Here is a 13480-nt window from a genome sequence, read left to right on the forward strand (position 1 = left end):
CAGTCTCGTAGTCCTTGCTCACAAACTGGCCTGCGATTTCCAGGCCCCAGCCGGTGTGAGAGGCCTCACAGCCCCAGGCAGGCTGCAACCTCCAAGCCCCACGCCAGGCCTGCCCCTGCGGCCGCTCGGAAAACGCGGAGAGCGGAACCCGCACGCGGAAGCGCCGGCCGCACTGAGCATGCCCAGTTGCAGAGCCGACCAGAGGAGTTTTTTTTTTTTTTTTCTTTTCTTTTCTTTCGGTTTTTTTTTCTTTTTTTCTTTCTTCTTCTTCTTCTTCTTTTTTTTTTTGGTCTCAAGTAGGAGGCCTACCCCCCCACCCCCACCCCAGCCCCCCACCACCCCCGGCCTAAGCAGCTACCATGTCTGAGGTTCCCGGCGCGGCGTTGTCCCAGGCGGGTTGGTAAGTGGCGAGTCCCGCTGGCTCCTCGGCCACGGACGCGGGCCGGAGCCCCGAGGAGTGTTGGGGTTGGGGGCGGTGGGGTGCGTGTCGGGGTAGGCGGAGGCCGCCGCCCGCCCCCGTCCTCTCCCCGGGCCCTCCGGGCCGGCTCCGCCCCCGGCGCCACGCGGAGCGGAGCGAGTCCCCCAGCTTCCCTCGGGGCGGCGGCGGCGGCGCGGCCTGGGCCCCGGGCGGCGGGCGGCGGGCCGGGGAGAGGCCGGGGGCTGCGGGCCGAGCAGGCAGGGTGGCCGGCGGCCCAGGCCCGAGCGCATTCGCCCGGGAGGACCTGCCACGCCGTCCGCGCCGCTCTGGGGAGTGTTGCTGCGGCGGGACGAGGGGAGGCGAGGGCTGGAGGGACCCAGTGCAAAGAAGAGGGGCGAGCGCGGCCGGAGCCCGCGGGCCCTCAGGAAGTTGAGGGCCCACCAGGGCAAAGCCCGTGCTGCAACCGGGACGCCTCTTCTTTCTCCTAATTTCAGAGTAGTGTGTACCGACCGGTGTGAAGCTGCCCTGCGTGGCACACACACAACTTCTGAAGCTAAGAATGACCTCATTGTCAACTCGTGTGGGTGCTCCGTGGAACTTTTCTTGAAAGCGATGGCAATGTTCTGATTTTTAAAGACGTTTCATGTTAGGATTTTAGAATCTGAAAGCAGTTTTAAAAATGCGAAATTAAGCAGTTTCTGGAACTGAGGCCATTACAGTTGTTAACATCCAGTTTAATTTAATAACGCTTTTGCAGGCCTACCTAGGCACAGTCTGAGAGGAGTGGTGGGAAGGAGGATGAAAAAGATTTGCCCCAGCTCTCTGGAAGTTCATTATCTTGGTGAAAAGAGGAGAGAGGGGGGCATTACAGGAACAAACATAAAAACGGGGAACAGTGGCAAACTGTGCAGAGAGGCATGCAAATGGGCTATGGAATTGGGAGGGGAAGGAGAGTTCATTTCCTAGAGAAGCAGGTTTTGAAAGATGGTGAGGGAAAAGTCTTTCTAGACAGCCACTGGAGAGGCGATACAGAAGTAGGAAAGTGCTTATTGGTTTGCAGAACTGACACTAGATCCTAGTGGTTCCTGTAAGTAGGAGGGTGTCCAGTGAGGATTAAGACCAGAAAGGTTGGGGCAGGTTATGGTGGCTACAAGTGCCTAAAAGATATGGATTTGATTTTGTGGATAAAGTTTTTGATTGGAGTGATATAATAATGCCTGTGTTTTGAAGAAGGGGCTCCTGGCTGTGCAGGCACTTCACTTTAGAAGTGAGGACTCAGGCACAGAACTGTTAAGTAACTTTTCTGACCTAGCTAGGAAGTGGTGGAGTTCAAAGGTGAGCACAGGGGAGGCTGGTTCCAAATCTGGTGCTTTTAACCATTATGCATTGTTGTTCCCATGGTTTTTGCATAGAACACCATTAGGGTAACAGATTTTGAAGGTAAAACTCACCATACTCAGTTCTGTTTTTATTCTGGAATCTCTACCTTCAGTTTCTTTACCTCACAAGAATGTTTTGGATAATAACCTTGGCTTACTCTTTTACTTGAGTTTCTCTCCATTTTTCATTAAATTGAGCCTTGGTTCTTCAACCTAGTTATATGATTTCATTTACAAACTTAACCTAGTAATATGATTTCATTTACAAACTTGTTGGGTTACTTCTTTCCAACATGACACCTCCAAAGTCTAGTCTCATTGGTTCCAAACACATACTAAATTGTTCTTTTCTGGACTACAAGCTCTTTAGGGGTGGGGAACTGCATCTTATTTTTCTGTATATTTGTACTGCCAGGGAGCCACTACAGTGTAGGTTCCCAGTAAAGTCTGATACAATTGACCTTGGAATGCCCCTGCTAATCAGATTCTATAGCCCCTGTCTCTACCCAAGTTTAGATAGTGCCTCCTTTTTTTGTTACATTGTTAAAGTCCCTAGCATGGTTATATTGTAACATTTGTCATTTTGTGTTGCAAATGATCTGTTTAACATGTTTCTTCTTCCACCAGACTTTGTTGCTTTTATATGGCAGTGACTCACAAAGGCAATAGTAATTTGTGGGTCTAATAAGACTTTTTCTAAGAGTTACCATGTAATTCCTAATAGGTCTTGAACAGATTAGATTTGTGCCAAAGAAGAGAAAGAGGATCTCCTAGGTGTTTAAGTAGCCTGTATAGATCTTATGTTTAAGTAGAGTCTTACTGTGTTAAAATGTAGAATCTCAAAAGTTTAGGCAGAGAAGAGAACTGGAAGGATTTAGGACCATAGAGTAGTTTTGACCAACTCATGCCAGTTCTGACATTCTGAGTTTCCTCTAACTCTTGGGATTCTGTTATTGTTACTGACAAAACCATTTTTTCTTAGTACTTAGTCTATACACTTAATTACTTATAGGACCTGAAAAGAAATAGATGTTAAAACACCTAAACTATTATTAAATCCTTTCTATCATCTTCACCTAAAATAATAGTTTAGGGTAATATTTTATCTTAAAGCTTAGGTTTCTGATACATAATTCCAGTTTATGGTTTTTGTTTTGTTTTGTTTTGTTTTTGAGTAAATTCCCCCCCCCCCCTCTTAAGTTTATTATCTTAAAGACCCCCACAAAACCAATACTTTAAAATACATCTCCAATAATAGCCACTCCAGCAGACATTACAGTAATTTTTTTTTTTTCTTTAGTGATGAGTAGCATAGAAAGCAACAGGTTATGCTAATTTGAACTTAAAAGTTTCAGGGACTTTCACAGTATGGTGGTTGTGTTTAAATAATGCACTAAATAGTACATTGATCTCTTGTAGTGTTTAGTTATATGTGTGGAATAAACTTCACAATGAGAGATTTGGCTCAGTTTGTCTCAATAACAGATTTACTTAATGCCTTTTGTTTTTTCTCTTTGGAGATTCCCCTTAAAGGGGAATTGCATGTTTCTGCTAACCTTTTGAATCTTTAGAATTTTTATAGAAATATCAACCTTTTGGAACCTTAAAAAACAGAAACATGTTAGAACATAATTGTGATTGTGTTTTTGAGAAAGGTATTTTCCATAGACTTAGTGATGGCACAGCTTAACACCCTTGTGTGCAGATGAGGATACTGAAGCACAGAGAGAATCAAAGATTTGCTCAGTTATAAGTAGCAGATCCAAGAATACTGCTCAAATGTATGGAATAAAGATTCAAAACTCATTTCCATCAAGCCATGGTGATCATTTCTAATTTAAATTGTTGATCAAAAATAACACATTTTGAAATAGAAAATTGGATTAAAGCATTTTGTGGTGTGTAAATTGACTTTCTCCTTTGGGAAATATAAGGTGCTTATGCTTAGGAGTGGTTGATTTTGAAAACAAAGAAAGCTTTATCTTGCAGTGGCTCACTTAAGTGCTGATCAGAGTTACCTGAAAATGGTTAATTCTGTATTTTGCAAAGTCTAAGATTATCTGAAAGGTAAGGCACTATATTATATGTGTTTGCCTTACCTAGCAGTTTGAGTTGAAGACACCATAAGGTAACATTAGAAATAGTGTTTCCATTTTATTCTGAAGGAACATAGTTCATTAGAAACTCCAGATTTCTAACATGGAAGGCTTAACCCAGATTTGCTCTGGGGTTTTTGTTTTTGTGTTTTTGGTGAAGAGGGAAAGGTTAGAGGGGAAATGGAAGGATGAACACACAAGTCTTCTTACCTTGTTCCCCTTGAACTTCACCTTCTCTTTTGAGTTCTATTTCTTTGACTACTGGTGCTACCACTATACTGACCATTCTCTGGCCCAAGTGTGTACCACCAAACTCCTTTCCCTTTCTTTCACCTTTGAACAACTAAGAAAGACTGCAGCTTAAAAAAAGTCTATAAAAATTTAGTACTAGAGAAGAACAACTGTAAGATAAATAAAATAGGAAGCACAATGACAGTGTGGAGTATAAAGTGAATGCTCTTTTGTCTTGAGGAGCCAGCCCTGTTCCACATGTTGCTTTGAGATAGCTATTCCAAAGCGTGCTTTAGGACAATTTGCTGGAATTTCTAATTTCTAACTTTTGACCTATCCACAGATGGAGAGCTTCTTTTCACATGCCATCATGTAGAAGCTTCCTCCCCAAAACATTAATGATCAAGACCAAGAAAGTCAGATTCCTGATTCAGTAGCCCACTCTGCACCTTTCTTTTATGGCTTCTGTTTTCTGAGAGACACACCTCTTCCCTAAGAGATTGCTGGTGAATGATCTGTCTTCAACTGGGAAGCAACCTTTACAGCACCATCAGCATTACTTTACTTTTACCTGCTACACTGTTGCTAACAGTGATATGAGAGAAGTTTATACAAAGGGTGTCTGAAGTTTTGCTCCCTCATATGCCAACATAACTCTTAGGCATAAGTCCATTTGTAAAGAATATTGGTAGTTCTTTATAAGGTGGTATATTAAGTGCAAGATACTTTATTATCTAGAATTATAAAATATTTTATCATTACCACTTTGATATAAACATACTCTTGGTACACTGTTTCAGAAAGGATCAGAACCATTAAAACACTTTTTTAGCCAAAACAATAATAGATCATGTTGAAGAATACTGGAAGAAGCCAGTTGCCTTGTATTTAGTTTTCAGGGGAGCTTATCAGAGACTTCCTATTTTGAAACATTTCCTATTTTTTTTAATGAGCATTTGTAACTATATCTTTGGTTTATGTTGTTTGTGAAATTATAGTTTAATACTAATAAGCCTTGTTGACCTTCTGTCTTAAAATATGTTACATATTGCCCGGTGGCTTCTACTGATACTATAAACTGCTAAAAGTGCCTGGATATTCTGTTAAACTGCAAATTTTAAGGTTTTAAGGTGCTGTTTGCAGTGATTTTTTTGGTGAATAACCTATAAATCTAGTTTCAACTGCCTGTAGACTTGACTGCCTCAAGCATAAAGGGGGTATAAAAAGAAACTTGCTACCTCAGCAAGTTGAAAATAATTTTCTCATCTCACACAGCAGCATTTGCTAAATCAAGTAAAAATTACATAGTAACATTTCAAGAACCATAAAAATATAACTATATCAACTTTTTCGGCGTATATTTTCTCCTTTTGACAAAAGAAGGATATTGGCAGTTTGACTTATCATGTTTCAGTTAAGTCCCATCTCTCTAGAATTGACTTTTTGTAAGATGTAGGATCTGGAAGTAGCTGAAGAAGGCTTTACTTCCAGGTGATTTTTAGAAGAAGCAGACTGCACTCCCAGTAATGCAAAACAGTTTATGTAAAAATTGAGAAACATTTGTGAAGTCATAGAATGAAAACAAAGTAAAGCAGAGAAGAGGAGACAATAAATGTGTGGTGATAAGATAAAATATTAACAGGGGTGTCAAATCAAAGATACTGAGAACAGGAAAGAAGCACCCTAGTGATATAGAGAAAGGGGAAAGAACCACATCACACTCCAGGGCTGGACAGATCCTACGTGTACCTTAGTACTGTAACCCCTACAGGTTTCACAGCCTTACTCTGGGGGTGAGTCTGTGTGCATGTGTGAGTGCTTCTTACACTTATTACAGCTTTACAGCCTTTATAGTGGAGACAAATAGCTACCCTCATCGTAAGATAGTGCTGTTGAAGGTATGGTATCTTTACAACAGTAAGTCTCTGCAATAATGCAAAGAAATATGTAACCCTATATAGTAATGTGTCTACTGAAATACATGTAGTAAATGTTTATGCCTCTTATACACAAGGCACTGTTTGTTTTTGCGATGATATACAAGTCCCTCAGTATTTAAACATGCTATACAGTGGTATTTTGCTTGGGAAGTCTGGAAGGCTTTCCAGAACTAATGGTGTATAAGTAGGATATGTTGTATATGCCATCTCATATGGTGTCTAATCCTTTTCTAGGGAAAAACAAGGCAGATTCATTGATGCATTCATTCAACAAATAATTATTAAACATCTTGTTGTAGCAGAGACTTTCTTTAGTATAATCCGATGTAGTCTTATGGGGAGAAAGCCATTAACTGTGTACTGTAAACACTGCATCTGTAAACACACCAGAGATGAAAAGGGGCATGGTTCTGGAAGAATTTATGGAATGGAAATTTGGTGTCTTTGTGGTGGTTGTAGAATGCATCCCTGAGATCTGGAGGATGAGTGGGAATTATATAGGATAAGTAAGATTTTAAAAAGCAGATGCAAATTTCATAGGGCAGTAGGGAGCATGGTGAGTACAAAGGTCTGAAGGACTGGGATGAATGGACAAGATAGGAACAGTATAGGGAGGTGGGACTGGGAGATACTTAGGGTCTAGATCATGTAGCTTGGGCCTTGCTTTTATTCTAGAGGCAAAGTTTTATCAAAGTTTTATCAGGGGTTGGAGTAGGGATGACATCATAGTTAAATTTTGAGAAATGCTTGCATTGAAGAAAATAGCTCAGAGCTTGGCATGAGTAGCCGGATGGATAAAGTGGTGGTGATGATTGAGATGGAGAACAGAAATTGACTTGAGCAATATTTAGGAGGTAAAATGGACAGAACTTTTAGATGGATTATATATGGGAAAGAGAGAAGGAGGTGTCAAAGAGTTGATTTCTAGGTTTCTGGCTTTTATACTTGAACTGATTACAATAAGGTTAAATAGGGAGTATTAGAAAAGGAACACACTTTTGACGGGTGGAATTGAAGTTGGACATTATTCGACTGTGAAGTGCCTTTGAGTTATCTAAAAGAAGATGCCAGTTAGGCATTGGGAAGTACTAATCTTGCACTAGGAAAAAGACCGGATTAGAGATATAAATTCGGAATCATTCAAGTATAGCTGATAATCGAAGCAGTGCAGATGAGATCATCTAAGGCCACACTGTCCAATATGGTAGACATTAGCCACATGTGGCTGCTGAATGCTTGTAAAATGTAAAATACTTGTACATGTAAAATACAAACTGGATTTGGAAGACTCGGAACAAAAAAGGATGTAAATATCTCTCATACATTTTTATATGGCTTATATATTGAAATAATGCTGTCAATATATTGTGTTAAAATACATTATAATTTAACTTCACATGTTTCTTTTTACTGTTACGAGTGTAGCTTGCATCTTATTTCTATTAGATAGCACTGATCTATGATCTAAAAAGTCAGGCTTTACGGGCTCTCTGCTCAGCAGGGAGCCTGCTTCCTCCTCTCTCTCTCTGCCTACCTGCGATCTCTATCTGTCAAATAAATAAATAAAAATCTTAAAAAAAAAAAAAGTCAGGCTTTAAATAAAAAGAGGCTGGGTTCAAGCACTGAAGAATTTCAGCATTTTAAAAGAGAATTAGCCTTTTAGGAGCTGCCAGAGAGGGGAAAAAGCATTGGAAGGAAATCATTGACTTTTCTGAAAAGAGAAAATGGACATATCTTTAAGAGTTCTGTGACAAGATTATTTGCTTAGGTCAATATTACTGACTTGCTGATTCTAGAGATTCAGATCAGTTTTTAAAACATTTTTTTTTTTATAAATTTAGGTATCTGAATGTTCCTTTTTAAAAAAATTCCACCCCCTCACCCCATCCCCACCCCCGTCCCCTCAAATCTCTTTTAAATATAAAATGCAAATAGGGGCACCTGGGTGGCTTAGTCTGTTAAGGCTCTGTCTTAGGCTCAGGTCATGATCCCAGGGTCTTGGGATCAAGCCCTGCATTTGGCTCCTTGTTCAGCAAGGATCCTGCTTCTTCCTCTGCCTCTCCCCCTGCTCATGCTTTCTCTCTCTCTCTCCCAAATAAATAATTAAAATATTTAAAAACAAAATGCAAATAAAATTCAGCAGCAGCTTTTCAGAAGACAGTCTGTTATAGACATTAAGTGAAGATGTAAGAAAAAACTTTTTTATTTTACTAAATTCCTAAGCAAGACTTTGAGATATTTGAAAATTAAGGTAGATTTTTAAAAATATATGATATGAAACATTAAACATAAATGTTGATGGGAAAACTTGCTAAATAAATTAAGCCAACATTTTATAATGGCTTTTGGAATTAATTCAGTTTAAGTTTTGTTTTGAAAGAGAAATAGGGATGTATGCAAGTTTAAACATCCAGAAAGTTGATAGATGATCATGATAAAGTGAATGAAATAATTTTTCCTTTTGCCATAATATATTCTAATATTATTAGACCCAAAGAAATAAGTGTATATTCCTTTTGCCATAAATGTATTCTAATGTTATTAGATTAGATTAGATCCAGTTTTTCTATTTAGTTAAAATAGTTTGATGTCTCGTTTTGTAAGATCCTGCGGGACAAGGATCAAGTCTTTTCATGTTTCTATAGCATTCTTAGCATTTAGCAGGGTGTGAGGTCCACAGTAGACACAGAAATGCTTGTGGAATGAATGTTGTCAGTACCATCATAATTAATTAGTCTCAGGATGTTTCATAATATTGTTTTTGTGTTCTCAAGGAACATGAAACTTATTCAGGCTTTGTATAGAGTAGGAAATTGTTACCTGTGAAATGAATGTGAAATTCTAAAAATCAGTTTTATGGAAAAATTGTTATTTTTACAGAAATGCAGGAAATAACCTGTTAAAGCTTTCTCTATTGATACTTCTGACAGAACACAAACACATACATTTACAGATATGTTGATAATATTTCTTTGAATGGGACAACCAACTGTTTCTGTAGGGGTTTGAGATGTTCTCTCTCAAAGCATTGTTAATAGAAATTACTTTCAGAAGTTTGTTTTTAGTATAAGTTTGTCCTAGGTCCTAATTATTTCTTTACTCATTTGATATTTTATGAGCTGCTAAAGTTTTTACTTTTCTTTTTTGATATTTCAGAATTGCTTGTTATCTGGGGGTCCCTGGTTAGAAAGGCATTAGGATGATGAGGTTGTAATTCATTCTGTGGCCTTTGATAGGGCAAAGCAGTAGGCATTTGGGACACTTTCCAGTTTAGTAAGCTGGCACAGGGTTTCAATCCACTGGGTTCTTATATGAGGACCCTGCCAAGCATAGGTTGTTCTTTTGTTAACTTTCAATTATGAACAGCAAAAAGACCATGTATATGTTGCTAGTTAGGTCACAAAACGTGTAAAATAGGCTTCTTCTCAGTGGCTTTCCTCTGTCTACCATACTCAGAATGACCAATACTGTTGAGCCTTTTCTCTGGGGCTGAGAGCTTCAGTTGGTGTGCAGAGGCTTCTCCTCCTGGGGGTTTGCCATAATCTTTTGTCCAGGCTGCCTGCTGAGTCTCTTGGTTTGTTTCACTCTAAATTGTGAGTAATAGTGACGGTTCTCCAGGATTGTGTTGATTTTCTTCTTTCCTTAGTTGTGCTTTTTGGGGAGATGTAGTACAAGGTTAGAACCCAGGCTCTATCAGACCCGTCTTTGGTCATTTTGAAGTTTTACAGGATTAGGGTATACTTCTTTATTTGACTGCTGCTGATAAATTTTTTGACTGCTTTTTCTGGTTGTGATTATTTGCTTTGTTTATACTTTTTTTTCTTTAGTTATACATTTATCAGAAGTCTTTCTAAGCGAATGTTAATTAGGTGGTTCTTTGATAATTAACCATTGGTAAAAATGAATGTATTTTGTATACGTATATTAAAAATATGGTTGCTCTATCAATACCATGAAATTTCAGTGCCCATTTTTGTGTCTGTGTTTACATCATTATTGGTGCAAAGTAACCACCCAAAATTTACATTTAACTTTGTTGGTAAACACATCTAGCTGCTCTTGGCTGTACAGAGACACCTGCCATTATACTCATTAAATTTTGATTTGACATCATGAAAAAGATAGTGCAGGGTAGTGGTTTAGATGTTAATGGGTACAGAGTAATAATATTTAAATGATACTTGACAGAAATCATAGTGTGCGTTCTGGAGCCTGGTTATTTTGAAAGGGCAATAAGGCCTTGAAGTTTTTACCAGTTTGTACTTATGTGAATAAGCATTAATATTGACATTATTTTAATTAAAACACAAAACTGGCCTGAGGTACACCCTTCTAATATTTACAGAACTGATCTACATTAGTTGGATTGAAATCTAGGCTGATGTACAAAGACCCCACATTATAAAGCTCTAAAAATCATAGCCTTTTTCCCCCCTCATCACAAAACAACATACAGTGATGGTGATATTGCTTTTTGCTGTCATTTAGGGACCCAGGTTCCTTCGATCTTACTGTTTTGTTGTCCCCTAACACTGGCTACTCCCAAGTATGGTCCTAAGATCAGCATCATTAGCATTATCTGGTAGCTTGTTAGCAATGTAGAATCTCAGTCTACCACAGTGCTCTTAAATCAGCATCTGTGTTTTAACAGGATTCTCCTAGTAACTTTTTTGTACCTCAGAGTTAGAGAAGCACCACTTAGGGTATTGTCATTGTTTCCACACATACAGCAAAGTAGCTGCCACATCTGAGTTTTAGCTTGCCGGAAGGGAAAGGACAGCTGAGAGCCATAGAATCAAGTCCCTCCCTAATAGGAAAGGTGGGATACATCACTTCCTTGGTTTCCAAGAACTTAGTCTCACCTATGTGAAAGGGATTCTGGGAAATGTGGTCTAGCTCTGTGATTCTCAAACTCTTGCCAGTTATTAAAATTTCTAGTTTTTCACACACCAGTACTTTTGTGAAGTATAAAATTCTGTAACAATTTCAAATTTCTGTAAGAGTTTTTTTTTAAACAAGCCTAAATATATTTTTTTAAATTTATTTTTATTTATTTGACAGAGATCACAAGTAGGCAGAGAGGCAGGCAGAGAGAGAGGAGGGGAAGCAGGCTCCCTGACAAGCAGAGAGCCTGATGTGGGGCTCGATCCCAGGACCCTGGATCATGACCTGAGCTGAAGGCAGAGGCTTTAACCCACTGAGCCACCCAGGCGCCCCTCTGTAAGCGATTTTAAATGCTCCCTTCAGTTATTCCATCATGAAGCAGTAACAAAGAGTTTGAAGACTGACATGGATCCAGTCTTTGAAGACTGACATGGACCACACTTGAAGTAGTTCCCTTCTACCTGAAGACATTTTGAATTTTTCACTTACTGGTGCTATTCAAATTATGGTAAAGTTGCATGAATTTGGTATGAATGAATGAGGAATTTTTTTTTACTTTATACTTTTGATTTAATTTACTTATTAATATTCTACTTAAAAATTTTTATTATTTTTAGTGATAATCTTATGTTTGTAAAGGACTTTTTAGTTTGCCAAGCCCTCTTTCCCTAATTATATGTCACTCCATAATAATAAGTATGTATGTATGTATTATGTTTGCTTATCAAAGGGGATTGCAAGCCTTCTTGGTTTAATCATGTGGTGATATCTATTATGACACATTAAAGAATAGTCATGTTTGTTATGAGGTAATACCTTTCCACTGTATTTTGTAGCTTTCTTATACTTTTAGTTACGAATTAATACGAACTAATATTAGTTTACATTTGATGTTATGAGACTTACCTGTGCCATTGTCATATTGGCTAACATTGCTTTACATGGTTTGAATTACTCCTGCCTAAACATGTTTTCGTGGAAAATAAAATTGAATTGGACTGTTGGTGGTCTTTTAAAATGTTTTACCTTATCACAATAACTTTCACGTGCAAATTGAATTGTTTATCGTTACTAGTAATGCTCTACTGCCTTAAGCAAAAGTATATTTAAAAACTGTATGATTATAGATTTCTGTGTATCTAAGACTTGTATTTTCAAAGTGGAAAAATAGGCTGTTTGACTGAATGTTTTTGTTATATTCAGCTGCTTGTTGCTGTTACAGCTTGCCTGGTACTGCCCCGCAGCCGCCGTTTTTTTTCTTTTTTGCCTAAGTACTCAGTGTACATGAACTGAGAAGTCAGCAGGAAGTCAGCATTGTGGAGGAGGAACAGGCTTGCGAGCTGGAATTGATTTGTGTTTGGAACTGAAATTAGTAAATTCCATGATTTTGAATAATTTATATTAGAATTGGTTAATTAGAATTACATCACAAAACTGGGTTATCATGAGCGATTATTGAGGAAAAGAAAATAGTTGTGAAAACACCACATGTATCCTTGATTTTCAGTTAAATTTATACCTACTTTCTATTTTTAAATTTTAAGGTGTAATTGAAGTATGGCTGGCCACACAAATATACCTGCCTCTTGAGAAGCAATGAGGTTCATGGTTAAAAGCATGGACTCTGAAGTCCAACTGTCTTCCGTTAGGGTCAGTCCTAGTTCTGCCACTGATTAACTATAGCCTTGAGTACATTAATTAAGTATTTGCTGCCTCAGTTTGCTCATCTGTTAAGTGGTGCCAATTATAGCACCTAACCCATAGTGTACTTAAGAGGATTAATGAGTTGATACACACAAAGTGTTCAGAACACTGCTTGTCATATGCTGAGTGCCTAGTAAATATTTGTCCTTTCTAATGCATATTAAGCCTGGATTCTCATAAATTACTGCTACCTACAAATAAATTCATGTAATTTGCACATATATCAATTTCTGATATTGTGTTATTTCTGAAAAAAGTTGTCCTTTTAGATTATCTTTTATTGTCTCTTAAAGGATTACCTTGATAAAGACAAAATCCTTATATCTTATGGGTTTTGAATCTCATTATAAAATATGTCTTACCATTTGGTAATCTTATAAATGTTGATGCCTCAAATTAAAGATAAGTAATACAGATAGGATATTTCATATAATATTATTTCACTTGTACAGGAAGAATGAAAGACATTTGAGAGAGAGAACTATCAATATTCAGTCTCTTATTTTGGATGTGAATTTAGTAAGTCTCAGAAGCTGAAGGCAGGTAATTTGATATTGTTGAAATATTGCATTGTTATTAAGTATTTGCCTTTTAATTTTATAAATAAGGATTTCATTTAACGAGTAATGGAATGTTCTACTTAAAAATTAAATGTTTGGAGCCAGTTTTGTAATATGTAAATTTATGGCACAATATAAATTTTTTGAAGATTAAATAAATTTTTAAAGAGAGACATCTTTTGAGTCTAGATTTTAAAGAAAAAAGATTATATAGCTTTATCCTAAGTAAGGAGTTGGCAAACTATGGCCCAGTTTGATTTCATGCTTA

The 13480-nt window shown here is 37.9% G+C and overlaps 1 protein-coding gene across 1 annotated transcript in view; it reads left to right on the forward strand.

Moving 5' to 3' along the window:
- Positions 1 to 343: 343 nt before the first annotated feature.
- Positions 344 to 13480, forward strand: part of LOC111146990 (tudor domain containing 3) — a 161581-nt gene continuing 148444 nt past the window's right edge. Inside the window, exon 1 of the mRNA XM_022502811.1 lies at positions 344 to 400. Coding sequence (XP_022358519.1) covers positions 360 to 400 — 41 coding nt within the window. The 5' untranslated portion in view covers positions 344 to 359. The remainder of the gene's footprint in view (positions 401 to 13480) is intronic.

The sequence above is a fragment of the Enhydra lutris genome, unplaced genomic scaffold (genome assembly GCF_002288905.1).
Source record: "Enhydra lutris kenyoni isolate GAN:26980312 unplaced genomic scaffold, ASM228890v2 scaffoldscaffold15, whole genome shotgun sequence".
NCBI classification, from domain to species: domain Eukaryota; kingdom Metazoa; phylum Chordata; class Mammalia; order Carnivora; family Mustelidae; genus Enhydra; species Enhydra lutris.